General features: G+C 64.9%; 4 protein-coding genes across 7 annotated transcripts in view; 1 reads left to right on the top strand and 3 right to left on the bottom strand.

Moving 5' to 3' along the window:
• Positions 1–24,221, bottom strand: part of BCL2L1 (BCL2 like 1) — a 198,433-nt gene that overhangs the window by 38,776 nt on the left and 135,436 nt on the right. The window lies entirely within an intron of this gene.
• On the top strand, positions 5,170–13,129 carry MYLK2 (myosin light chain kinase 2). Its single transcript, XM_027790243.2, has 12 exons — positions 5,170–6,082; positions 6,263–6,528; positions 6,665–6,978; positions 7,757–7,862; positions 8,100–8,193; positions 8,350–8,459; positions 9,031–9,172; positions 9,469–9,539; positions 9,794–9,922; positions 10,257–10,409; positions 10,793–10,925; positions 11,418–13,129. The coding sequence occupies exons 1-12, from the start codon at positions 5,204–5,206 to the stop codon at positions 11,496–11,498; spliced, it is 2,478 nt and encodes an 825-aa protein (XP_027646044.2). The 5' UTR covers positions 5,170–5,203; the 3' UTR covers positions 11,499–13,129.
• On the bottom strand, positions 16,424–17,886 carry FOXS1 (forkhead box S1). The gene has a single exon (XM_027790268.2). The coding sequence runs from the start codon at positions 17,828–17,830 to the stop codon at positions 16,490–16,492; it is 1,341 nt and encodes a 446-aa protein (XP_027646069.2). The 5' UTR covers positions 17,831–17,886; the 3' UTR covers positions 16,424–16,489.
• Positions 18,753–22,331, bottom strand: LOC101922370 (interferon regulatory factor 4-like). Of its 4 annotated transcripts, none has more exons than XM_055814288.1 (8): positions 22,084–22,331; positions 21,135–21,324; positions 20,899–20,942; positions 20,513–20,615; positions 20,081–20,431; positions 19,603–19,998; positions 19,334–19,452; positions 18,753–19,218 (listed from the first exon to the last, which is right to left on the bottom strand). In XM_055814288.1, exons 1-8 carry the CDS (start codon positions 22,255–22,257, stop codon positions 19,078–19,080), a joined length of 1,518 nt encoding a protein of 505 aa, XP_055670263.1. In that variant the 5' UTR covers positions 22,258–22,331; the 3' UTR covers positions 18,753–19,077. The 4 variants fall into 4 exon arrangements, with proteins under 4 accessions (XP_055670263.1, XP_055670264.1, XP_055670265.1 ...); XM_055814289.1 differs by having other exon boundaries at positions 20,081–20,407; positions 22,084–22,330; XM_055814290.1 differs by having other exon boundaries at positions 20,081–20,182; positions 22,084–22,327.

Genomic DNA, 24,221 nt, shown 5'->3' with positions numbered 1-24,221 from the left:
CACTGCTGGCAGCCACCGTGCTGTCCTTGAGAGGCTCTGGAAGCTTTTTTGAAGATGTTGGGATTTTTCCTTGTTTTTCCCCATCACCTTGATGGGACCTGTCATGACATGATGGCAGCCTGTCTGGGGAAGTCCTGGGTGCTGATGGAAGCAGTTAAGCTGCCGACCACGTGCCTGGGTTGGTCCCCACCGAGAAGGGCTGGCTGGCTTGTGATACAGTGGCATGGCTGGGATTCAGGTGGGGATGTTCTCGCCTGCCCTACCGCTCGATTTAGACGGGGTGTAGGGTTTCCTGGAGGACGGGCAATGTTGGCTGCACAGAGCGCCTCGCTTACCCATGAAAAGCATAAAGGTTAAAGTGTGCTGCAGAAGTTGTGACAACCGCGTAGCTAGGGAACTGGCATGCTTGATGCTTTGCCAGGTATCCCCAGGACAGGCTGTTTCCAGCTGCAGCCAATGTAGACTGGCTTAAGTTTCTGAATGGGGAGGAAAAAAAAAGCAACACCAGCCTGAGAAACCTTGGTGGTGGTTGGTTTGCTTCTGTGCTCTGCAGAGACCTGGTGCGCCGTGCTGCTTGCTGCGGCATGGGCTTTTGGACCAAGGCATCCGAAATCCTGTTGTGGAGCAGCTATTGTGCTTCAAAACTAAAAACCTTTCTTGTGAGGGGACTGTTTTCAGCTTATTTCCCTTTTCTCACAAGTGAATCTTGTCTTGTAATAGTGCTAAGCGACAGGACACTCATCCTTTGCAGGCATTTCCTTTGCAGAACCATTTCCACAGCTCCCGCAGCACTGTAGGTCCTGTTCTCAGAGCTTTGCATCCTCCCCTTGTCCCAAGGTTCGCATCCAGGTACCAACACCAACTCCCAGTGACCGTGCGAGGTGACAGGCGCCCCAGGAAGGCTTGGCCGGCTTCCAGGCAGGTGCTTCGGTTCTCCTTGGAGAATTTTATTCCGGCTCCCAGTGCACCAACCAGCCTGAGGGGGCTGTGGGGCATGGCTGTGGCAGGTGGGTGCTCCTGCTCCCCTGCCCGGTCAGTGGATGTGTTCCTTCCACCCATGGTTTGCCGTGAGGATGCAGAGCCTAAGGCTGGCGCAGTGGTGGCAGCGCATGCCTGAAGTGACATTGGTGGCAACCAGGTGCCTGGCAGCCCTTGGCCAGAGGAGGGGAGAGGCAATTCCAAACTGTACCTTGGTGATGACAGTCGGTGGGCAGAGTCCCCAAGGCACGACATCTAGCCAGTTATTCCTGCCGGTGTGCCCTGCGGAGGCAGAGTTGGGGGACTCCCGCTCGCCACGGGAGCAGTGGCTGTGCCGGGAATGGGCAGTGTGGGTCCTACAGTCCCTGGGAGCCCTGAATGCGGTGACGTTCAAACCTCTGCGTGGACATGACTGCATCGGTACTGCCGGTTGGAGCCATGGGCCTGCTGTTGTATGATCCCTGTTGTTGTCATTGCATTCCAGGTTCTACCTTCCCTTGGGAAAGGGGACGCTCACCAGCTCCAGCACGGAGCTGGGCTCACTGAAGCCACATATCCAAGCTGTGAGGGCTGGGGCACGAGAGCCCGGTGTTTGCTCAGGAGCCCCTGGTTGCGTCTTGCCGAGCAAAGTGATGCTCTTGCGTGAGGTGATGGTGGGTGTCTGAGATGCATCTCCCGCCCCGCTGCTGCATGGATTGGCTGTCAGGACTAACTGGGCTCCAGAAAAGGCAACTTCGGCTGCGAGTTTTGATTTCTCCTTAGCTTAAACCTTGCCTGCGGGCTGCCTGAGCAGCAGGGCTGTGCATCGTGGCTGGGGGCTGCAGCAACGAAGGAGGTGGGAAGGCTCCGTTGGCCAGTGCTGCGCCCGGGTGAGCCAGGGCAGCACCGGCTCCTTCCCCTTGCTCTCCAGCTGCTGCCCAAAGCCAGATGAGCATCCATCCCATCGATGAGACATGGACTGGCCTTGGGCTTGAGCTGCTGCTCGTGGCAGGGGAAGGGTCCTGGGGCAACTTGTTTCTACCCTTGCACTGCTTGCTGGTGCTGTCCCTGTCCTGCTGGCTGCCTACACCTGTGTGATGCCTTTGTGCTCCCCCTGACAGCTGCCCAAGGGCAGGGGCAGGTGGGGCAACAGCACCTTTGGGACAGGGGGATGGTCGTGTCCCCATCCTGGCTTGTCTTGCTCTCAATGCCATGTGTGAACCACAGCTCCTCTGGTGCTGCCTGACCCCAGCCCATGGTGTGCTGACGCTGGGAGCCAGGGTTTGGCAATGTGGAGCAGCACTGTCCCTTCCCCTGCCTGGACAGCGTTTTATCCTCCTGGGAGGTGCTGCAGCAGGGTGAGCAGTGCTCTTGGGCTGCTGCTGCCTGCATTGGCCACATGTGAGTCCTGTGTGGGAGCAGCCAGGCTCTGTCTGGCAGGACTTGAGCTCCGTGTGGCTGTGGGACCAGGATGGAGAGCTCTGGAGGAGGGACCTGCCACCCATCAGCTGGCAGGGGCCAAGGCTGGAGGAGCCCACGATAATCTCAGCCTCCCTGGGGGCAGCTGGCCAGGCCAGCCCTGGGGAGAGCCTTGCTCCTCCAGCAAGCACCAGCACTCAGCCCTTCGGTGCTCCTCTGCCAGCAGAGCACTGTGGAGGTGCTGGGTGCCCTGCCCGTGCCTGGCTGGGTTAGCAAGGAGCGATGGGGAGCGGGCCAGGAGGTTGCCCGGTGTGGGGCAGCTCCAGGGGCCAGTACCTGACCCTCAGCAGCCTCTGCCCTCTCTTTTTCTCTCACTCTTTTGCTGCTTTACCACTAGTCACTGAGCCCCAGCCTCCCCTGTCACCCCAAAACAAGGCTGAGCTGTGGGTGAGGAGCCGAGCCTTTCCTCCTCCACCCTGCGCTGGCGTTCATGCTGCCCTGACATGATAAATGAATGTTCTGGGTTTTTAATAGTTGGTATTATTGGAGTGCTTTTTCTTGGCAGTGCTAGCTGGGAGGGCTGGGTCCAGTTACAGGGGGTTCCTCCTGCAAACCCCGGTCCCTGCCCCCAGCAGCGGGCAGCTGTCTGTGCACCCTTGGCAAGCAAGGCTTTCCTCATCTTAAGGTTCAAAGATTTAAAGTAAACAAGGCTCTGCTGGGTGGGGGAAGCAGGCAGAAACTTGGCATAGCCCTTGGGAATCCATTGGCTTCGGGACTCTGTGTGTGCCCTTGCCCAGCTCCGCTCGGGGCCTCTGCACCCCTTGGCACGGTGCAGCCTCTGGTGTCCCTCTGCCTGGGGCTTTTTCATGCCCAGGTTCAGCCCTGCACAGTCCCTGGGGCTGTGCCCTGGGGTGCAACACCCCAGCAGCATGTGCTACACCTTCAGCTGGTGTATGGCTGGTGATGCCCATGCAGCACCCATGCACAGCCTGACCCCTCCAGGAGCCCCCAGCTCCTTTGTTTCTTTCCCCGATCTCCAAAACACTTCATTTTGCAGGAAACTAGTCTTTCAGCCAGTTCCTGGAGGAGGCTGCAGCCACCAGTCAGTGCCCACTTCCCAGCTGCTCTCAGTTCTGCTTCAGGGACCAGCGGCAGCGCCCAGAGTCGGTGGTGCCCTCGGGTGCCACGTCGTGCTCGTGGAGCGCAGGGTCCTTTAGAGCTGCTATCCAAAAGGGCTGGTGCCTGCAGACAGAGCTGGCCACAGCTTAGTGGCATGGAGAGAGCCAGCACCATTCCTGACTGTTCCTGGCCACCATCCCCATGGGGTGGCCAGTGGCTGCCTTGTGTCACCTGTGGGTACCTTGGAGGCACTTAGCCACCTAGACCATGTCCAGCTCGGCCAGGCTACCCCTGTGGGATGTTTTTGGGGTGCTGCTGCGGCTGGTGCCAGCCTACCTTATGGTGCTGTGCTGGGACAGGATGTGGCCCCGTCCCCTGCGCCATGTCTGCGCGTCCCCAGCCCACGGGGGACAGGCAAGAGTGGCGTGTCCTTTGAACAGGCTCCAGCAGTGACAGGTGCTGGGAAAGGCGAAGCGGGATGGCTCCTGCTGCTGTAAAGGATCCTCCTCTGCCCGCACTAATCCGGCTCCGTTACACCCGGGATAGAAGAGGCTGCTCCCTCCGGGCACTGCCACAGTGCGGATGCTGCCCTCCTGACCACCCTCTGCACCAGGATCCAGGTAAAGGGGCCGGGGGGTCCCCATGGTCTCCCACTTGGGCCATGGCAGTGGGGGATCCTGGGGGAAGCGGAGCCCCCAGCCTCAGGAGTAACGTCTCCGCCCCTGCGAGCTCCCTGTGCCGAGCTGTGGGATGTGGGACCACTTGGCTAGGGACTGCTTTGCTACAGCTTCTGTTCCAGTAAGTCCAGCAAGTGGTTCCTGCGTTACTGGGATGGTCGCTGGTCTGTTTATTCTAGGGCTGAGCTATCTTGGCCTCTGGACAGTTGCTCAGGGAGGGTATTTTGGGACAGTGTGAGGGGATGTAGCTGAACGGGGGAAGGTAGCAGAGCCTGGGGCAAAGCAGGGATTGGGGATCGGGAGCTGGGCGGGAGGGGATGGGGTGGCAGCATGTGCCGGCAGGCCACGCAGGTACGTGGGCACCAGCAGGTCCCTTTGGTGAGCACTGCTCAGGCAGGAGCTGTGGTGACCACCGGGCATGGGGATGGGCAGCGCTGGTGGCTGCTGTGGCCAGGGGTCTGCATGGCCCCCAGGTAGATGGGGCTTTGCCTGTGCGGCTGGACCTGCCTGTGCCACTCAGGGTGGGCGGCGGTGGGGCCATGCTGGGGATGCTCACCTCACCTGATCCCGCACTGCCAGCCTGGGGCTGGAGCTGCTGTCTCTGCCCCGCCATGGGGGGACGTGGCCTTAAATTGGCACCCTGGCTGCACCGCGCCGGCTGTTTGCGCGCTGGAGGCCCCGTGGCAGCAACAGGTGCCGGCATCAGGCCATCGATCAGTCACCGTGCTGCAGATATCGGGGCACAATGGGACGGTGCAGGGACTGGCAGCCACGTGGGACCCCTGGCTCGGTGCCACCAGCCTGGGAGCCGCCGACTGGGCGCTGGGGGCATGGTTCCCGGCTGGGTGGCAGCAGCTTGTCCCTCTCCTGCAGGAGCAGAGCCGCTGCCGAGTCCTGCAGTACCCCTCTGCAGGGGAGGATCCTTTACAAGTCAGGTCTGGGGAGCCCTCAGCTTCTGTATTCTCCCCAGCAGGAGCCTTCGCCGACCCAGGAGCCCTGCAGGGCAGCTGCCTCCTGCCCAGAGAATCCCCATGGAGCAGGGCGGTGGGGTGGGCAGCACACCTAGTGCTGGGGCTGGTGGTGGCACAGCCCCTGCCGAAGCAGAGGCCAGTGCAGCCCCAGCTGCCCCCGAGGCTGCCCAGCCCCAGGGGGGGACGGCGCTGGCTGCCACTGAGGTGCAGGATGGTGGGCAGGCAGAGCCTGGGAAGGAGAAGGCTGCAGGAGAGGCTGGAGGACGGAAGGCAGAGCCAGCGGGGGAGGCAGCCCCGGCTGCTCCAGACCCCCAGGATGGAGGGCAGGCAGCACCAGCAGAGGAGGCTTCAGCTGCACAGCACGATGGAGGACAGGCAGCATCCACGGAGAAGGTGCCAGCTGCCACCAAGGCCCAGGATGGAGGGAAGGATGAGCCCGTGAAGGAGAAAACTCCAACTGGAGAAGAACCCAAAGGAGGGCAGGCAGTGCCTGTGGAGGGGAAAACCTTGGCTGTACCAGTGGCTCAGGATGGAGGAAAGGATGAGCCCATGAAGGAGCAAGGCCCTGGTGGGTCAGAGGTCGAGGGCTGTGGGAAAACGGAGTCTGCAGAGAAGGCTCCGTCTGCAGTAGAGGCTGAAGGAGGGAAAGCAAAACCCACAGAGGAGACAACCTTGACCACAGCACAGGCTCAGGATGGAGGCAAAGAAGTGCCTGCAAAGGAGAAACCCACGGCTGCTGCAAAAGCTCAGGATGGAGGGAAGAAAGCTGTAAAGGCAGAGAAAACCCCAGCTGATAAAAAGCCTGAAAAGGAGAAAGCTTCAGGTGCTGCCAAGGCTCAGGATAAATTAAAAAAAGTGGCAAAGGAAGAAAAAGCCCCAGCTGCAAAAAAGGCTCAAAATGGAGGCAAAGAGGAGCCTGCAAAGGAGAAAACCATGGCAGCTGTAAAGGCTCAGGATGGAGGGAAGAAAGCTGCAAACGTAGAGAAGACCCCAGCTGATAAAAAGCCTGAAAAGGAGAAAGCTTCAGGTGCTGCCAAGGCTCAGGATAAAGAAAATAAAGTGGAAAAGGCAGAAAAAGCCCCAGCTGCAAAAAAGGCTCAAAATGGAGGCAAAGAGGAGCCTGCAAAGGAGAAAACCATGGCAGCTGTAAAGGCTCAGGATGGAGGGAAGAAAGCTGCGCGGGTGGAACCCCCGCCAGCTGCAGCGGAGGCTGGGGGTGGAGGCGAGGAGCCCGCAGAGGCAGCGGCCATGGCTGCTGCCAGGGCTCAGGGTGAAGGGGAGAACGTGGCAAAGGCAGAGGAGATGGATCAGCAGCAGCCGAGGGGGCCGGAGCCCCCGCGCCCGGCTCTGCTGCAGAGCCTGAGCTGCCCGGCCGCCTGCCAAAGGTACTTGCACCCTCCTGGGATGGGGTCCCCTCCCCTGGCTGCCCCCGGCGAAGCCCCGGGTCCCTCGGGGCAGAGGGGGGCTTTAGGCCTGGGGGCTGCTGGCTGGGCACTGCTCATCTCCTGCTCCTGCTTCCAGGGAGGAGCAGCCCTGGGAGGATCCGGCGGTGATGGAGACAATACTGGAGGAGACTGTGGCAGTGGAGCGAAGAGAGGGTCCGACAGAGCCTGGCCCTGCCCCGGCAGCCCTGGGGGACCCGCAGCCCAGGGGCAGCAGCCCTGGCACCCCGCAGGGGGGGACATTGCCTAGTGCCGCAGGAAAGCCCCCAGATCCCACCGGGGCCGTCGAGCAGCCTGGCCCTGGTGGGCAACCGTCCTCACCGGAGGCAGAGCCACCCCCCAGCCCCTACCTCACCCCCGATTTTGGGAAGGAAGACCCTTTCGAGATACTGGGTAAGGCTGTGAGGTGCCTGCCTTGTCCTGGCACCCTGGGACCCTCCGCGGGGCGGCAGCCCGGGCTCCCCCAGTCCTCCCCTGCTGCCGGCTCATGCTGTTGGCTCATCGCCTGCCCGGTGGCCTTCGCGCTCCTGTGTCCCCGTAAACAGGGCTAAATGCGTCGTGTCCCCGGCTGCAGCCCCGGCTGCCCGGGAGGAAGGGGAGCCTGCGGAGTGACAGCCAGTGCCTGGCCGCTGGCAGGGGACAGCGTGTCCCCGTGTCCTGCACCGCTGTCCTTGCGGGGATGCCAGGGCTGCTCGGGGCGGTGGGTGCTCGGGGGGGCGCCCTGCGTGGCCAGATCCTGTCCTCGGGTGGCCAGGGGCTGGGGGGTGTGGGGTCTGCCCGGGGAGGGCGAGCAGGGCCGGGTGGTGCGGAGCGGTCGTGGCCCAGAGAGGGTGACACGCAGCAGCATGGCCTGGAGAGGGCGAGCGTGCCACGCGGGATGGTGGGGAGGGGGTGCCACCAGCGGGGTGCCGTGGGGTGGGTGCCGGCCAGCAAGGTGATGCTGCAGGCAGTGGCGAGGGACCCGTGGGAGGATGCTGTGCCTCCCAGTGCAGCAGGCAGCCAGGAGACCCTGATTTGCAGCCAGGCACTCAGTACTTGGTCGCATCCTGCACCCACAGGCTTGGCTGGGCTACGCAGCTGGGCGCCTGCCTATGGCACCCCGGGGTGCCCCAACGGTGGGTCCCCTGGCTGGGCAGCCCACCTTCTCATCCCAGTCCTCCTCTCTGGGCAGATGACGTCCCTCCGCCGCCGGCACCCTTCGCGCACCGCATCGTCACCCTGCGGTCCGCCAGCGTCAGCTCCCAGTTCAATCTCAGCTCCAAGGACATCCTGGGGGGGTAAGGAGGGACCCCAGGATGGCAGAGGGTGCCTGGCTTTCCCCTGGCACTACCCTGAGCTGCTGGCCAGCCTTGGAACACGGCTCGGGGAAGTCGGGGACTTCTTTGGCCATGGTGGGTTGGTGCCTCGGGCAGGATGGGTGCTGCGGGGAGCATGGGGCAGCACCCCAGCACAGTGTAGGGGTCCCCAGAAGCCTGGGTGGCTGATGGTGTTGGCACCCCTCCCTCTCTCCCCAGGGGCAAGTTTGGCGAAGTCCACACATGCACGGAGAAGCAAACAGGGCTCAAGCTGGCAGCCAAAGTGATCCGGAAGCAGGGTGCCAAGGACAAGGTATGACCCATGCTGGGGCAGGGGGCTCCACCTGGCTTTGGTAGTGGGTGGCTGTCCCCTGTGTGTTGCCCATGCTGTGCTGTGCCACAGCCTGTCCTAGTGCCAGTGGCTTGGCCAGGGCTGACGTCCTGCACCGCAATGGGGCTCCTTCTGCAGGAGATGGTGCTGCTGGAGATTGACGTGATGAATCAGCTGAATCACCGCAACCTCATCCAGCTCTACGATGCCATCGAAACTCCCCGGGAGATCATCCTTTTCATGGAGTTGTGAGTGCTGGGGCAATGCCTTGTGAGGCCCGATGCCTGGGTGAGGGGCACCATTGTGGAGGATGCTTCAGAGATGGAGTGGATGTGTCTGCCCCTCACCAAGCAGAAAGGATTGGTCCCAGGGAATGTCCCCCACCTTGCCTGTCCTTCTTGAGCACCTCCCTGGCTTGCTCCAGGCTCACAGGCAACCTCAGGCTCTGCCTGGCTGGGACAGTATCTCCTTCCATCACGGTTGCGTTGAGGGTGGACATGATGCTGGTCCTTCCCACACAGCTCCTTTTCCCCTGCCTGCTTGCTCTGAGGAGGCTGGGGCCTGTGCTGAGGCTGTTCTGCTCTACAAACCCCAGGGGAGCTGGGGTGTCCAGGGGTAACCCCCCCATGCCTGCCTGGGGGGGGGGGGGGGGGCATCTGATCCCAGCATGCAGGCATCCCACAGTGGCTCTGCCCAGCCTCTACACCAGCATCTCTGTGGTGGGGCTGGGGCAGGGTCCCTGGGGCAGGCAGGGGGCTCTGCAGGAGGAAGGCTTGGGGCAGGGAGCCCCAGCTGACCCTGCGCTCCATCCCCATGCAGTGTGGAGGGTGGAGAGCTCTTCGAGCGGATCATCGATGATGACTACCACCTGACGGAGGTGGACTGCATGGTGTTCGTCCGGCAGATCTGTGAGGGCATCCGCTTCATGCACCACATGGGCGTCCTCCACCTCGACCTCAAGGTGTGGGGCCGGCGGGTGACAGCAGGGGCTGGCTGCTGCTCGCAGGGATGGGGGACGCTGGGGTGCAGGGGTAGCGGGTGTTTGTAGCCACCGAAGTGGGGAGCTGCACGCTGACTCAAGCCCTGCCATGCCCGTGAAGGCGGTGTGTCCCCAACATCGGCCAGCCATGGGAGGGATGCCTGGAAAATTGGTGTCATTCTGGCAGGGGTCAGCTGCAGGACCCGTGGGCTGCCAGAGCTGTGTGCTGGGGGTGTCCCCTCTCAGCAGTGGGGCAATGGTGTCCCTTGTCCCCACAGCCTGAGAACATCCTCTGTGTGGCCGCCACCGGGCACATGGTGAAGATCATCGACTTTGGGCTGGCTCGAAGGTGCTATCTTCCCCCCACCCCGTCCCTTCTCCCCATCCCTCCTCCCCGTCCCTTCTCCCCACCCTTTGGCCCCATGTGCTCTCGGGGTGCTGGGAGCCCTGGGACCTGCTCTGGCCTGTGACTTTGGCCATGGCTGCCTGTCCCAGCTCTCCCTGTCTGACAGGGGGGGCTGGGGAGGGCAGTGCCTGCTGGGAGGGGGGCAGTGGTTTGGAGGAGCATCCTGTCCTTGCTGAATTCCTCGTCCCTGGCTGCAGGTACAACCCCCAGGATAAGCTGAAGGTGAACTTCGGCACTCCTGAATTCCTGTCCCCTGAGGTGGTCAACTATGAGCAAGTCTCCTACTCCACGGACATGTGGAGCATGGGTGTCATTACCTACATGCTGTACGTCAGTGCTGTATGGCGGCTGCCAGCGCCGTGCCGGGGCACAGCTTCCCTGGGCACAGAGCCGTCCCCAAGCCCTTCAGGTGCCCCAGGCACCCAGCTTCGTGGAGGGCTGGTGGAGGGCGCTGGACGGGGAGGTGGGGGGGGACTGGGGAGCGTCTGTGCCCAGATCCGCAGGCACTGCATGCTGCCAGCAGCCACACACCACATCCCTTCTCGGGGCCACCCTGCCTTGCTTCCCTGGGGCAGCCCTGGCCAGATTGGCCCCATTTTGGGGGTCTGGGAGGTGCTGTAGCCTGAGGGCACCTGGCTCCTCACCCCCCTGTGCCCCCAGGCTCAGCGGCCTCTCCCCCTTCTTGGGTGACAATGACACCGAGACGCTCAACAATGTCCTGGCTGCCAACTGGTACTTTGATGAGGAGACCTTCGAGAGCGTCTCTGATGAGGCCAAAGACTTCGTCTCAAACCTCATCATCAAGGAGAAGAGGTGTGAGGCCAGCAGTGGCCATGGGGGTCCTGGGGTGGGCACCCCCAGAGCTGCATCCCCAGACCCTGGGCATCACGTACTGCCCTCTGCACTGGGACCAGCGGCATCCCCTGATGCCCTGTATCAAATGAGATTCATGGAGCCCTGCCCTGGCTCCTAGCTGCCCCTGGCAGAGCCCTGTGTCTCTCCAGGGTCACCTGCACCAAGCAGGACATGCTGGACCACTCAAAGTTCTGCCCAGCCCCACCAGTCCATGGGTACATCCCTCCAGTTTGTTCCTCCCTGCAGGTTTTTGAGCTCTGGGGCTCTTAGGTGGCTGGAGAAGCGGGTAGCTGGGGGACAGGGGCTTGGGTAGGGGTGACCTGGGCTCCTCTCACCCCCAGTGCCCGGATGAGCGCTGGGCAGTGCCTGCAGCATCCCTGGCTCAACAACCTGGCAGAAAAGGCCAAACGCTGCAACCGCCAGCTCAAGTCTCAGGTGCTGCTCAAGAAATATGTCATGCGGCGGCGCTGGAAGGTATGGGGGCAGGCACAGGGAGGAGGGTCAATGCTGTCTGGGGGAGCTGGTGGGGGGGCTGCCAGCCTCTGCTTGTCCTGGCAGATGGCATCTGGGACAGGAGGATGGCTCTGTCTCACTGTGCTGCTGGCAGCTGGGACACAAGGGCTTGGGGACCCCTGCACGTGGAGAAAGGGCTCCTCAGCACAAGGACCCTTGCATGGGTGCCCCCAGGGTGGGACCCCTGTCAAGCAGAGATCCCTTCATGGTGGTCTGCCCTGAGCCAATCCCAAGGGCACCTTTTAGGGGTAGGAGTGGTGTCAGGACAGTGTCGGGGGTGATCCCCAGCATCAGCCCTGCGCTCCCCTTCCATACAGCCTGGCTAAGTGGGCGCCCGGGCAGCTGCACACTCCCCAGCCCAGCTACTCACAGCCTGGGGAGCAGCATCTGGCTCAACCTCTGGAGCCACAGCCCTTGCGGTAGGGTGAGCATCTCTCCTCTTCCCCTTTACAGAAAAACTTTATCGGGGTGTGTGCCGCCAACCGCTTCAAGAAGATCACCAGCTCGGGGTCGCTGACAGCACTGGGTGTCTGAGCAGGGCCTCCCGTGGGGACCCTGAGCCAAGTGTGAGTCAAGGCCAGAGAGGAACCGCTTCACAGGGTCCCACATCAATCCTGCTTCTGGATGACAGCAGCACCTTGCCGGATCCCTCGCTTCCCACCATGGGGGCCAGGGGCTGGAGTCACGCAGCCCCCTCCCTGCCTGTGCTGCTGCCAGGTGGCTGCTCTGAAGCCCGTGTGCTGCACCCCTGCTCCATGCCCCATGCCACCACTGGTGCTGTTCTGCTGCATCCCCGGGGCTGCACCCAGCCTTGGTACCCAGCGGCTGCAGGACTGCTCTGGGGCTGGGACCCCACTGGGCTCCTCAACTGCACCCACCGCTCAGCCGAGCTCGTCCCACCCGGGTGGCACTGCTGCGCTGGGGACCTGCTGCTGGGGATGCTGGCTGTGCCCTCCTGGGCTCCCGGGGCTCCAGCCCTCCCCATGCCCATTGAGCCAATGCTCCTGTCTGGATTTTCTTGAACTGCAAGGCCACTCCTGAGTGGTATTTTCTGACCTCATCCCTGGCCCGGCTCTGCATCGCCCGACCCGCAGCATCTCTGCTCCACTCGTGCTTCCTTCCCCTGGCCTTGGAGGAGAAGGGCTGGTCCAGCGTGAGCCCCGCTGCCTGGGCTGCCCCACACGCTTGCTGCTACCTTGGACCCAAAAACCCAGACTTGCTCGCTCTGCCTGTAAATGCCACAGCCCTGCCCTGCCTTCACTCTTGCTGGACCTTGAGCTGCCCAACCTCCCTTCCCAGCACTGCGGCTTGGCATGAGGATGCTGCAGGGCAGGCGTGGACCCTCACCCTGGCCTTTGGCACCAGAGCCAGCACTGAAGCAACTCCCCGGCCAGCCGGGTGTGAGGGAGCGGAGCTGGCCCTGAGCTGCTGCTCGCACAGGAAGGGAGGAAGCGGGAGCATGCTTCCAGCAGTGTCCCCAGCTGGGAGCCAGAGAGGGAAGAAGGAGGCTTTGTGTTCCTCCTGCCCTCCCTGCCCTTCGGCTCTGCCAGCGGGGGAAAAACACAACCTCTGCTTCACCCGCCAGATCAAGATGAGTGAGGCGTCCTAATGTGGAGCAGCTGGACCACGCTCCCCCCGCTCCTGCGAGCATCGCTCCAGCCCTGACCACCAACACACAGGAACTGCCGGTGGCTGCGGCCGCCAGCTCCCCCCGCCACGCGTGGGGGCTCGCTGGGACTGGCTGGGCTGGAGGAGGCAGGTGCTGCCCCCCGCCTCGCCCCAGCCCCCTCTCCCTCTGCCTGCACCCCTGGGCCCCCCCCGGTGTTGCTGGAGGTTGGGCATTCCCCAGGATTTGCAGCTTCCAGCCTTGCCCCCTGCAGGAGGGGTTGGGGGGCTGGCAGGGGGGGCCCGGCCTCCCTCTACCCCCCCAGCTTTGGCTTACACTGTGATTGAGCCCCCTCTGAGCCAGGGCTGTGTGTTTGCTCCAGGGATGCCTGTGCCCTCTGCGCCTGCTGCATAAACCCTGGGGAGAGATGGGGGGAGGCGCGGGCCCCCCAGCCCCACTGGCTGCAGCAGGTGAAGGGGCTTTGGGCTTATCCCCACCGGGCAGTGGACATGGCTCACGGGACCCCTGCCCAACGCCAGAGTCCTGCCTGGCTCTTGCTTTCTTGTAAATAAATGTACAGTCTGCCTGCAGCCCCTGCCGGCCCTGCTTTGCCGGGGTGCTGCTCCCAACCCCCTCCCTGGGCCACTGCCCCCACCCACGCAGGACCCAGGTGCAGCTGGAGGGCTGCAGATAAGCGGGGAGGGGATGGAAACGGCGTCTCATCCCCAGGGTAGAGGGGACAGAGAGAGCCACCAGCTGTGCTGGGGACAGGGACCACCTGGTGCATCCCAGGCAGGGCTGTGCAGCCGAGGGGGTCTGGTCTGTGCACCCCATGGCTGTGCAGCTGCCCCAGGGTGCTGGAAGGAAGGAGGGCGGGAGGGATGGTGAGAGGTGTCCTCATGGCTTCAGCATCTGCCCGAGTGGGGTGGGATGCCCAGGGAATGCTGATGGGGGCCGGTGCCCCTCTGTCCGGTGGGGCTGCCGCTGGCCCCGAAGCGGTTAAGGCTGCCTGGGCCTGGATGCGGCTCCTGCCGCGGGCGTCCCTCCCAGCCCTTCCTGCCGGCAGCCTTTGACCGGTTCCTGTCGGTGACCACCCTGCGGGCCTGGACGCCAGCACAGCCCCATCTGGTTTGAGTTACACTCCGTGGCGGTGACGTCTCCTTCCTGTCTGGCCCCAGGAGCCACGCGTTGCCCTGGCCCTGGTGGACCATGGGGGCTACAGGGTTCTGCTGTAGGGTGGCCCACGGAGGTCCTGGCTGGGCCATCACCCCCTGGACACTCCTGGTGCCCCAAGCCGCTCTGGGACATCGGTCCCTGGATGCAGCCTTGCATGTGCACGGCCACGGCACAGGGATGCATGGGCACCAGCATATCCTGGTGCCCCAACACCTGGGTGGGGGACCCCCACGCCACAGCCCAGTTTGGCTTCTCCAGCCCCCTCTTCTCCCACCCCAGGACCCCATGGAGCTACCCATCATGCCTCCATCAAGGCCAGAGGAGAGGGCCTGCTGGGCCAGCACCCATGGCCCCATCCTGCACTCCCAGCTGAGGGGCAGGACAGGGCTCGGGAGCCCCATGGAGGAGACCAGTCCTGCTGGGGCCAATGGGCATAGTGACAGGTCTGGTCCTGGTCCAGCACAAGGTCATGGCAGCCAGCACCATCCCTCGTGCTGGGGGTCTTCATCACCCCCCACAGACACACAACGTGGTCTGGGGTATTTGCACATGTGTCCATAGCATCCATGCCCAGAGTCTTGAGCCCTCGCACGGAGCAGCACCCTTACCCATCCCTGCCTGCACCCCATCCCAGTGGCACCCACCCTGCCTGAACAAGCGAAGGGTCCTGCAGGCAGCATGGGGCGGGAAGGGGAGCAGGCAGACCTCCTGCACCGGCAGCACCACCAGCAGTGGCAGCAGAAGGTTTGCCCCGTGACTGGGTGCAGCCTGGTCCCTGGCCACGGCACGGCCCATGCTGGGAGCGGGTGAGTGGGCCGTGGGCCAGGCCACCCACCACGAGCCGTGGAGCGAGCCAGGGAGGAGGCAGGGCAGGGAGAGCAGCGGGTCTGCAGCCGGGAGCACCAGCGGAGCGGATGGCCCTGGTCTGCATGCCAGTGCAGGCAGCCAGGCTCTGTGGGATGGGGGACTCCATCCCTGGGGGCTACAGCTCAGGGAGGGAGCGATAGGATGTGGCCATGTGATGCCACGCTGCTCCCGGCACAGGGACCCCGGCCTGGGGCTGTGGCCACGTGTTCCCAGGCAGCGAGGGGAGCCTGGACGGGTGAGGGGCCCAGCCACGCTGCGTGGGAACCAGACGGCCCCTGGGCACAGCTGCGGAGCTCGCTTCCTCCCGCGCCCCCGGGGACCGTGTGAAGGAGGGGGCTGAGGTCAGCCGCGCTCGCCGCCGGCCGCTCCGGAGACGCCAGCATGATGTAGGCGCTCAAATATTGTTTTCCACTGGGGAGGGGAAAAAAAAAAGGGAGAAAAGAGAGAGGCCCAGGGCTGAGTGGCCGTCCTCGATGACGAATGGTGGCCCCCCTCACCCTGCCTGGGGCTGGGACGTGGCCATGGCCCAGCAGCAGCCATCTGGGGGCTGATAACGGGACTGACGCGGCTGTGGTGCTCCGGGTCCCTGAGTGACGCCAGCGCCGTCCCTCAGTGCCAATGCGGCCCCCACAGAGACCCCCACGACTGGGCAAGCTGGGGTCCCTCTGGTTTTGGGGGGCCGGGGGGCTCTGCCACAAGCCTGCTCCCTGCAGCAGCATGAAGAACCTTGCCAGCCTGGGGTCCTCCTGCTGTGCCTGCCCTGGGACCAGCTGTGCTGTGGAGCCTGGGCACCACTGCTCCTGGGGTCCCCTCTCTCCCAGCCTGGGGTGGGCAGGATGGGGGCACAGGCGCAGCCCCCCGCTATGCCAGCATTGCTCTGTCCCTACTCCAGCACTGCAGAGACGATGGCCCCGGTGTCCTGGTGGTATGTAGGAAGGGGCTAGCGACCGGGTCCCAGCCTGGGGCTGTGTGGGGACCCCTGCCCACCCCAGTGCCCCCCAGCCTGGCCACCCAGGGCAGAGCCCTGTGCCCAGCCCGGTACCGGCAGTGGTGACTCAGCTGGTGCCTCCTCTCCAGCAGCCACCCGGCATGATTCAGGTCGGAGGAATCCACTTTCCCTGGCTGTTCCCATCGCAGCCCCAGCCCCTGGCACAGCAGGGCTCTGGGGGCTTCCCTGGCCTCACGGTGTTTGCCGGAACCTGGTGGGACCCTGGCCAAGCCAGGGCACAGCCTTGAGCAGGGACAGAGAGGGGAGGGAGCCCTTTACCCCTCCGAGCAGAGCCCCCCACACTGTGCTACTGCCCCCAGCTCCTCCCTGGCATTTTTCTGGGACCACATGGGTGTGTGAGCGGGGCCACGTGCTGAGGCTGGTGCCAGTTGTGACATGTGTGGCACCCGGGGTGAAGCCAGGCCCTTTGAGCAGTCCTAGGTGTAAGGAGGTGGCAGCAGGGCTCTGCAGGGGCTCACTGCTGCTGCATTGTGTCCCCCTGCCCCTCATGGATGAGGGTCCCTACTGCTACCCTGGGATGGGGCTCTGAGGGCTCCTGGCCCCATGTTGCAGCAGGACCTTGTCCCCAGCATCTCCCAGGGATGCAGGACCTGGACGCAGGTGCTGGCTCAGGCCCTGCCCCGTCCCCCTGCAGCCTCACCGTTCAGTCAGCTATCGGCAGTGGAGGGGCCTGTAGGGATGAGGGCTGCACCGGGTGGTCTTGGGGATGCATGTCCCCCAGCCAGCACCCGGGATGGGGTAGAGGGTCCCCAGCTTTCCCCTGCCCGCTGCCCACCATGAGCGGGGTGCAGAGACCACAGAGGCAGCATTGGGGAATGTGCTTTATTTGGTGCCGGGGCCAGGGGTGTCCCAGGGTGGGCCAGTCCCTCACTCGAAGAAGAACATGCCGGGTGTCCGGTAGAGGCAGGGGGGCAGCCCCAGTGGATAGCCATTGCCCCCCTGCAGTGGGATCGTGCTCCCTGGTCCCCACGGCTCCTTCTGCTCACTCGCCCGTGGCCCCATGGCCCCGAAGGGCGGCTGGCGGGGGGCGGGGGGGGCCGGGGGGGCTGTGGCCAGGAGATGCTCCAGCGCTGTGCTGCATGGCCGCTCCTTCACGCAGAAGCTCAGCGCCTGCACCCGGCACTGGTAGCTGCTGCCCAGCGCGTCAGGCCCTGACCGGCTGAAGGAGCCGAAAACGGGCAGGGGGGGCTGCGAGTAGCCGTCCCCCTCCAGAAAGCAGGATGGGGGGGGTTTGCCTGTGCCCAGAAGGGTGCCAGGGAACGCGGGGGGCACCTGCCCAAAGGGCTGGCCTGGCCCTAGCCCAGGGGCGGCTGGCTCCTCACCCTCCAGCTGGCCCGGGGGGCTGCTTGGAGGGGCCGGTGAGTCCTGTGGGGGGTCCCTGGCCTGGGTGGGCAGCAGGGCGGGCAGCAGGGCAGGGTGCGGTGCTGGGCGCTCGCTGGGCAGCGGGTACTGACCTGGCCGGGGCAGCTGCAGCGCCGCCGGGAGCCCCCCGAAGACAGTCTCCTTGGGTGGGCGGCTCTCCGGGGGGGCGAAGAACGGCCCCTTGGGCTGTGGCACATCCGGCAGGTACAAGCAGGGCTGCCTGGCCTTGGGTGGCTGCCGCCGGGTGGAGGGGTCAGTGCACCCGGGCACCCCAGCACCCTCGGGCAGCATGGCAGGGCTCGGCAGGTGCCCCGAGGCTGCCGGTGAGGCACAGCCCCCATCTGCCTTCACCTCCTCGGGTGGCGGGGCGGCAGGCGGCCCCTGGACCCGCTGCCTGGGGGGCTTTCCACACCCCTCGTCCCCCTCGGTGCCCGGTGCATCCCGGAGCCCCCTCTTCCTGGTGAAGCGCCGGCGGCGCCGCAAGAAGCTGCCATTCTCGAACATGTTGTAGCAGTCGGGGTCGAGTGTCCAGTAGTTGCCCTTGCCAGGCTTCTTGTCATCACGGGGCACCTTGACGAAACACTCGTTGAGGGAGAGGTTGTGGCGGATGCTGTTCTGCCAACCCTGCTTGTTCTCCCGGTAGAAGGTGAAGCGGCCCATGATGTAGCGGTAGATGCCGCTGAGCGTGATGCGCTTCTCGGGCGCGCTCTGGATGGCCATGGTGATGAGGGCGATGTAGCTGTAGGGCGGCTTGGTGGCTTCGGGGCTGGGGAAGGAGCCGCCGGCCGGCTCGGGGGCCGGTGGGCTGCGCAGAGCCGTGTCGCCGACGGGGAGGTCCGGCTGCATCCTCACGGCCAGCCGCAGCCTCCCGCTCTGCCGCACGGCCCCGGCACGGCCCGTTAAAACCGGCCGCAGCCCAGCCTCCCGCCGGCGGGCGAGGGGGCGGCGGGCCCCTCCTCTACGGGGCCGCCCAGGGCGGAGCGGGCTCCGCCGTCCAGCGCCAGTCCCTGCGGACGGGCGGATGGACGCGCCGCCAAGGCCGGCGGCCAGCAGCCAGCGGCCCCGGGGCTGGCACGGCCGCGGCCTCCCCGGGGCAGAGGTGGGCAGCGCCGGCTGTGGCCAAGCCCCGGGCATGGCCCCCCGCTCCCACAGCCCCTGTTCCCACGGGAGGTTCCCACGACCTGGGTCTCATCCTGCCCTGCCCACGGTGAGCAGCTGGGCCCTGGCCAGGGATGGCAGGAGGCTGAGTGGGGGGCTGCTGGTGGGGCTGGGGCTGCTGGCAGCCCTTGGCTCCCCACACACCCCCTGCCCACCCCAGCACTTCGGCCCCCGCCTCCAGCCTGGCGCTGTGATGGGTCCTGTGCACCGTGCCCCAACTCTGCTCCATGCCAGATCCCTGCACTGCACCCAGCCAGGATGTTGCCCCCAGGGTGCAGCATGGCCCCCACCTCCCAGAGCCCTCCTCACTCCACTCACCAGGGGAAACTGAGGCATGGGCAGTCAGCACCCTTGGAACAGGCTCCTGGGTTGCCAGGTTGGCAGAGCAGCTGATGGGCACCTCGCAGGGGCCCGCACCTCCTGCCAAGGGGCCAGGACGTGGGGCAGGGCGGGTCGTGAGCTGGCGCAGGGGCAGGGGTTAGCTCATGCTGTCCCCACGGCTGGGGTTGAGCTGGCTTTGCCCACAGTGTGAGGCTCTGCCCAGGCTCGGCTCCCCCAGATGCCCGTGGCCCCCCGCACCAGCCCCAGCCCCCCACCCCAGAGTCAGTGGTACCAAAACACAACCTTTATTTCTAAGGTTTATAAACAACGAATCCTTGCCGTGCAAGGTACAAGGATGGAGCTGACTGCCCCGGCTCACCAAACAAGCACACAGGAAATCCCACCCGGTGGCTCCTGGGGAATAAATACCACGATCTGTGCGGGGGTGGCAGCCGTCCTCGTCCTGGGCAGTGCCCGCCTGCACGGCCCTGCAGTGCTGAGTGCCCCATGCACAGCGGCTCGGGGAACGTCACCGGAGCGTGGCCGAGGGGCAGCAGAGCATCCCGCTCCGAGGCTTTGTCGCAACTGGGCTCTTCTGTCCCACTCACTCGGGCTCAGGGCTGGCAGAGCTGTTTGAGGACGTGGATAATGTGGCTGGAGGCACCGGGGGTGCAGGGTTGGGGGGAGTCACGGAGCAGTGCTGGCCCTATGCACTGGGCGTGATGGAAGAGCTCCCGCGCAAACACCGGCTCCACCTGTGGAGGCACAGAGCCGATGGAGAATGGGCACTGGCCCACAAGCCTCCCAACCGCCACGGCCCTGGCGCTTGGCTTGGGGATGCCACGAGCACCAGCCCCGGTGTGTACTCACGTGGGCCATGATAAGCTTCTGGAAGTGGTGCCCAGCGCTGGTGGGGTACTCCTCCCCGAAGCACAGGTGGATCTGGTACTGTGGCGTGGGCTGCCCGTGGCTCAGGTACCCCCGCAGCTCTGCAAGACACTGGCCCCGTTAGGGGACACGGCACCCCTGGGGCCCCGCAGCCCGGAGCAGCTGCGCCGGGGCAGGACCTGCCCCTGTTCCCGAGGGGATCAGGGTCTCCCCGGGGCCGGTGGAGCCCAGGGCAGCAGGTGGGCACTTACGCTGCAGGAACTGCTGCGTGTCCAGCAGCTTGTAGGTCTTCTCTCTCTCCAGCTTGTTGGGCCAGTCCCTGTGCGGGGCCAGTGGCCCGTTCCAGTACACCCTACCCTGGCACTGGCGCTTCATGAAGACCCCCTCGGGCGCTACCCACAGCAGCACACCGCGGTCCAGGTGGGGCAGGAGCCGCTCCAGCACGTCAGTCATGCCGGCCAGCCGTCCGCTGCCGCCGAGCACTCGCGGTGGGGGGAACTCGATCTGCTCCATGCAGGAGGGGCCGTAGAGGCGTTCGCTGTCAGCTGGCACGGCGCGGGAGGTGATGCGGCAGCCCTCGGCCGTGCGGGTGGTGACCTCCTTCACCAACACGTCACAGTAGTACAGGCGGACGTGGAGCCAGCAGTCTGGGGTGAGGGGAGAGTCAGCTTGTGGGCAGCCCAGTCGGGGGGGCCACACCAGGCACTGCCCAGCCAGCATGGCTCCTACCTGAGTGGTTGATGTCTTCTACGGGGAGGTAGGACGGGGGTCTGGGGAGGAGGTGGCCGTGGGTTGGGTTCCAGCCATAGAAGACTCCCCTCACATGGTACGCTGAGCCAGGGCAGAGATGAGGTGGTAAAGGGACATGGGCAGCTGTCCCCAAGGGCTCCCGGGTGCTGTCCTGGACCCAGCCCCTGGAGTCAGGCAGACAGCAGGGTCCTTCCCACCACTGCTGCTTGTTACTGGGCCTCATTAAAGCCCCTAAGTGCATGATCAAGTGGGTCTGCTGGAGCAGGGAGGGAGTCCCCAGCCCATCTCCATCACCATGGGCACTGCCTGCACAAGGGATGAGACGTGGGGCTGTGGAGAGAGGGCTTGCTGCTGCCGGGCAGTGTATACCCCCCACCCCAGGCCTATCCTACCGCCAGGGACCCTCCTCACCTCGCTTGGCCAGCTGCGCAGAGAGCAGGGGCAGTGGAGACTCGTGGCATGTCTCCATTGTGCCCTTCTGGTTTGCCTCCTCCAGACTCCCCGCAGTGCTGCCCTGAGGAGCAGAGTGGCTGCGGTGAGGGCTGAGCCAGCACTGGGGGGCCCTGAGCCAGCTCCTGCCTTCACCATGGACCCCGTGTGCCGGCAGATCCCCTGCCTGAGGCTGGCAGCTGCATGGCACAGGGGACCCTCAGCAATGCCCAGGGGATCCAGCTGCCCAGTAGGACAGATGCAGGCAGGGCAGCAGCCGGTGGATGAGGCAGGATTTGGGGCTCCCACATTCTCCAGCCTGTAGGCAGCTCTTGTGGCAGATGGCACAAGGTAGGGGGCTGGCTCACCTGCTGATCTTTGCTGTCCGGGGACTGCATGTCACCATCCTTCTCTGCGGAGAGCAAGGGAAACCTGATGAGGCCCTGGCAAACAGCAGGAACAGCCTCCAGGAAGGTGCCTGGCTGCACAGGTCACTCAGAGAGGAAGAGGAGTGGGGAGGAAGGGTGACATCTACGGGACACAGGGCTTGTACAGGCATGGCACAGACACCAGCCCCAAGTCTGGTGCAGGAGGAGGGACATACCTGCATCCCAGGCGTCATCGGACACAATCTGGTACACCTTATAGGGCTCGGAGATGTCCAGCTGGCTCCGCTCGGGCACCTCCTGGAAGTCGGTGCTCTTGTTGAGGGCGCAGCGGAGACGCGTCTTCCAGGTGGAGGGGTCAGCCTTGTCCGTCCCCTCGTGGTACTTCCCCTTGTAGATGGCCCAAGCCTGACAGGCAGAGGGTGCCCTGCACTGTGGGGGCTGCCAGTGCCCTGTTCCCCCATTCCACTGTCCAAGGGGGCCCACTGGGGTATGAATCTGCCAGCCAGGGCTGGCTGCGGGGCAGTGGGGAGCCAGGACTGTGTCCTGGGGGGCTGCAGGGAGCTGGGCGGTGGGGGGGGTTCCTGGGGGAGTGCACAGGGACAGGCAATGGGGAGACCCGGGGGTGCGCATGGAGCTGGGTGGGGAGTCCCAGGGGTGCACAGCGAGCCAAGTGGGAGGTCCTAGGGTTGAGCACAGAGCTGGGCAGTGGGGAGCTCCGGTGCTCTGGGTGGTGGTGTGCACAGAGCCAGGTGGGGGGTTCTGGGGGAGTGCACAGGGCTGGGCAATGGGGAGCCCCAGGGGGTGCTCATGGAGTCAGGTTGGGGGTCCCGGGGGAGTGCACAGGGTTGGGCAATGGGGAGCCGCAGGGGTGCGCATGGATCTGGGCAGCGGGGAGCCCCGGGGGTGCTCACGGAGCTGGGGGGGGGGTGTGTCTCAGGGGAGTGTACAGGGTTGGAAAATGGGGAGCCCGGGGGTGTGCATGGAGCGAGATCGCAGAGGGAGCCAGTGGGGGTCCCGGGGGAGTGCACAGGGCTGGGCAATGGGGAGCCACAGGGGTGCGCATGAGCTGGGCAGCGGGGAGCACCGGGAGTGCGCACGGAGCCGGGTGGCGGGTCCCGGGGACGCTGCCGGAGCCAGGCGGGGGTCTCAGGACCCCCGGGGTACCTTGAAGAGCGCGGCGTCCTGCTGCTGCCGGTAGTCCTGCTTGGCCGCGTGCTTCCAGGGGATGCGGAAGAGCGTCCGGTGCCGGTTCTCCCAGCGCAGCCCCGGGTACCGGCCGCTGTCGATCTGCGCGATCAGCCACTCCTTGAGCCGCATGGGCGCCCCCGGCTCCGCCATCGCGGCCCCGCGCCCGGCCCCGCCACCCCGGGGGAACGTGCCGGGGCTCTGAAAGCGAAAGCGTCGCGCTGGCTTTCACTTTCCCTTTCCTGCCCGGCGCTGCCGGCTCTGGCTGCGCTGCCAGCCCGGGGCCGGGGGGACACGGGGCAGCCCGCGGTAGGGGACAGGCACCCTGCGCCCATGGCAGAAGGGACAGGTACCCTGCACCCTTGGGAAAAGGAGCAGGGCAACCCACGGCAGTGGAGACAGGGCAGCCTACAGGTGAGGGGACAGGGCCACCCATGGAGAGGGGACAGGCATCTCACACCCATGGGAAAGGGGACAGGGGCACACACAGGAGAGGAGACAGGTACCTCGCGCCCATGGGAGAGGGGACAGGGCCACCCACAACAGAGGGGACAGGGCACCAGGAACACAGAGGACTCCCCTGAAGCCCTGCACCCATCTTGGGTGCTTCCCCTCAGATTTTCAGGGCTCCCACATGCTCCCTACAAGGAATAAGGGACCCTCCTCCCCTGTCCTCCAGCTTCGGGGACTAGGACACCTCCCTGCTCCAGGGGCCATGTCCTCCCACGGGACCGGCATCTCAGCCCATGGGTGTGGGGACCTGTGGGAACAGGCATGGGTTTTCCAGGCTGGTGTGAGCAGGATATTGCCCCATCTCTCAAATCTCAACTTGCCTCTAACATTCACATCTGCTCCGTGGAGTGCTGGGTGCTGAGTTGAGTCGGAAACAAGTGGGAAGGGCCATTATGAGCTGTGCCAAGGGCTGCTGGGGGGCTGGTGAGGCAGCCTGACTCATCCTGTAGCTCCCTGCTGGCCCCAGGTTCCTGGCAGAAGCTGTCCCTGCAGAGGAGAGGTGGCACACATGGTCATGGCGCTTCTGGGCACCGGCCTTCCCACACCTGGGGAAGCAGCTTCCCGTGCCTGTGCTGCTCTGCAGGGAGGTGGGTGCATGTGTTGGTGCATGTGGGTGAAACAGGGATCAGTGCCAGGAGAGGGCTGGGTCCAGTGCAGGGTCCCACGCAGCCCCTTCACTCCTGGCTGGCTCCTGAGCATCCTTCCTCAATGCCGCAGCTACCAGGAGGATCTGTCCCTCTCCCCTTCCAGTGGAGGAGCCCAGCTCAGCCATCCTTTCAGGAGGAAGAGGAATTCTACCCTGTGTAGGGCAGGGATGGAACTGTCTGGTACCAAGCACTGCCTGGATGCCCTTGCAAAGCAGCACAGCACAGGCTGGGTGGGCTGGGTGGGCTTTGCCCTCTGGAGTGACACTGGTGTTGGCCCCTCCATCACCACTGCAGAGCCACATGCCACTGCACGGGGAAATCCGGCTCCTCCACCCAGCCCACAGCCCACTGGGTCTCCTTTCACAGCCCACTGCATTTGCTTTCCAGCTCTGAGTCAGAGAAAGTCACCTCTCGCAGGGAGGAGAGATGAGGCTCCTGAGAGCTGGCAGGCTGCTTGGGGCTGCAAAGCCTCAAAATGAATAAGCCGTGGCACAGCACCCAGCCCTGGACTTTCCCGAAGGACCTGGAGGCATGGGCACAGGGTGTACACAGCGTGTGAGGACCTGGAGGCATGGGCACAGGGTGTACACAGCGTGTGAGGACCTGGAGGCGTGGGCACAGGGTGTACACAGGTGTCTGAGCCAGCCACACTGGTGGGGGTTTGCCCCTTCCTGAGCCTGTTCATGGCCCCTTTGCAGGGCAAAGCCTGCCCACCCTGCCCATGCCTGCTCATGGTGCGGGACCACGGCTAACCCGGCTAACCCGGGCTCTGCCCGCAGCACAGCTCTCCCTGCCTGGGAAGAGGAGGAGGTGGTGATGCCAGCACTGAGTACTGGGAGATGGGGGAGTCCCAGTTTGGAGAGGGGGAGAGGAGCAGCAGGTAGCGTTAGGTGCTCGCCCTCACCCTGGCAGCCCATGGCCGTCCCAGCCGGTGCTGCCGTGGCAGGGCTGGCAGCT

This window comes from Falco peregrinus, chromosome 9, assembly GCF_023634155.1.
Source record: "Falco peregrinus isolate bFalPer1 chromosome 9, bFalPer1.pri, whole genome shotgun sequence".
NCBI lineage: Eukaryota > Metazoa > Chordata > Aves > Falconiformes > Falconidae > Falco > Falco peregrinus.
This window is presented reverse-complemented; position numbering and strand designations above follow the sequence as displayed.

Coding starts and splice junctions, on each gene's coding strand:
- FOXS1 (XM_027790268.2), bottom strand. CDS start 17,830: ATGCAGCCGGACCTCCCCGTCGGCGACACGGCTCTGCGCAGCCCACCG.
- LOC101922370 (XM_055814288.1), bottom strand. CDS start 22,257: ATGGCGGAGCCGGGGGCGCCCATGCGGCTCAAGGAGTGGCTGATCGCG. Junction 20,432..20,512: donor TGCGCAGCTGGCCAAGCGAG/GTGAGGAGGGTC, acceptor CTCTCTCCACAG/CCCCACGTCTCATCCCTTGT. Junction 19,999..20,080: donor AGAAGACATCAACCACTCAG/GTAGGAGCCATG, acceptor CCCTCACCCCAG/ACTGCTGGCTCCACGTCCGC.
- MYLK2 (XM_027790243.2), top strand. CDS start 5,204: ATGGAGCAGGGCGGTGGGGTGGGCAGCACACCTAGTGCTGGGGCTGGT. Junction 7,863..8,099: donor TCCAAGGACATCCTGGGGGG/GTAAGGAGGGAC, acceptor CTCTCTCCCCAG/GGGCAAGTTTGGCGAAGTCC. Junction 10,926..11,417: donor TCATGCGGCGGCGCTGGAAG/GTATGGGGGCAG, acceptor TCCCCTTTACAG/AAAAACTTTATCGGGGTGTG.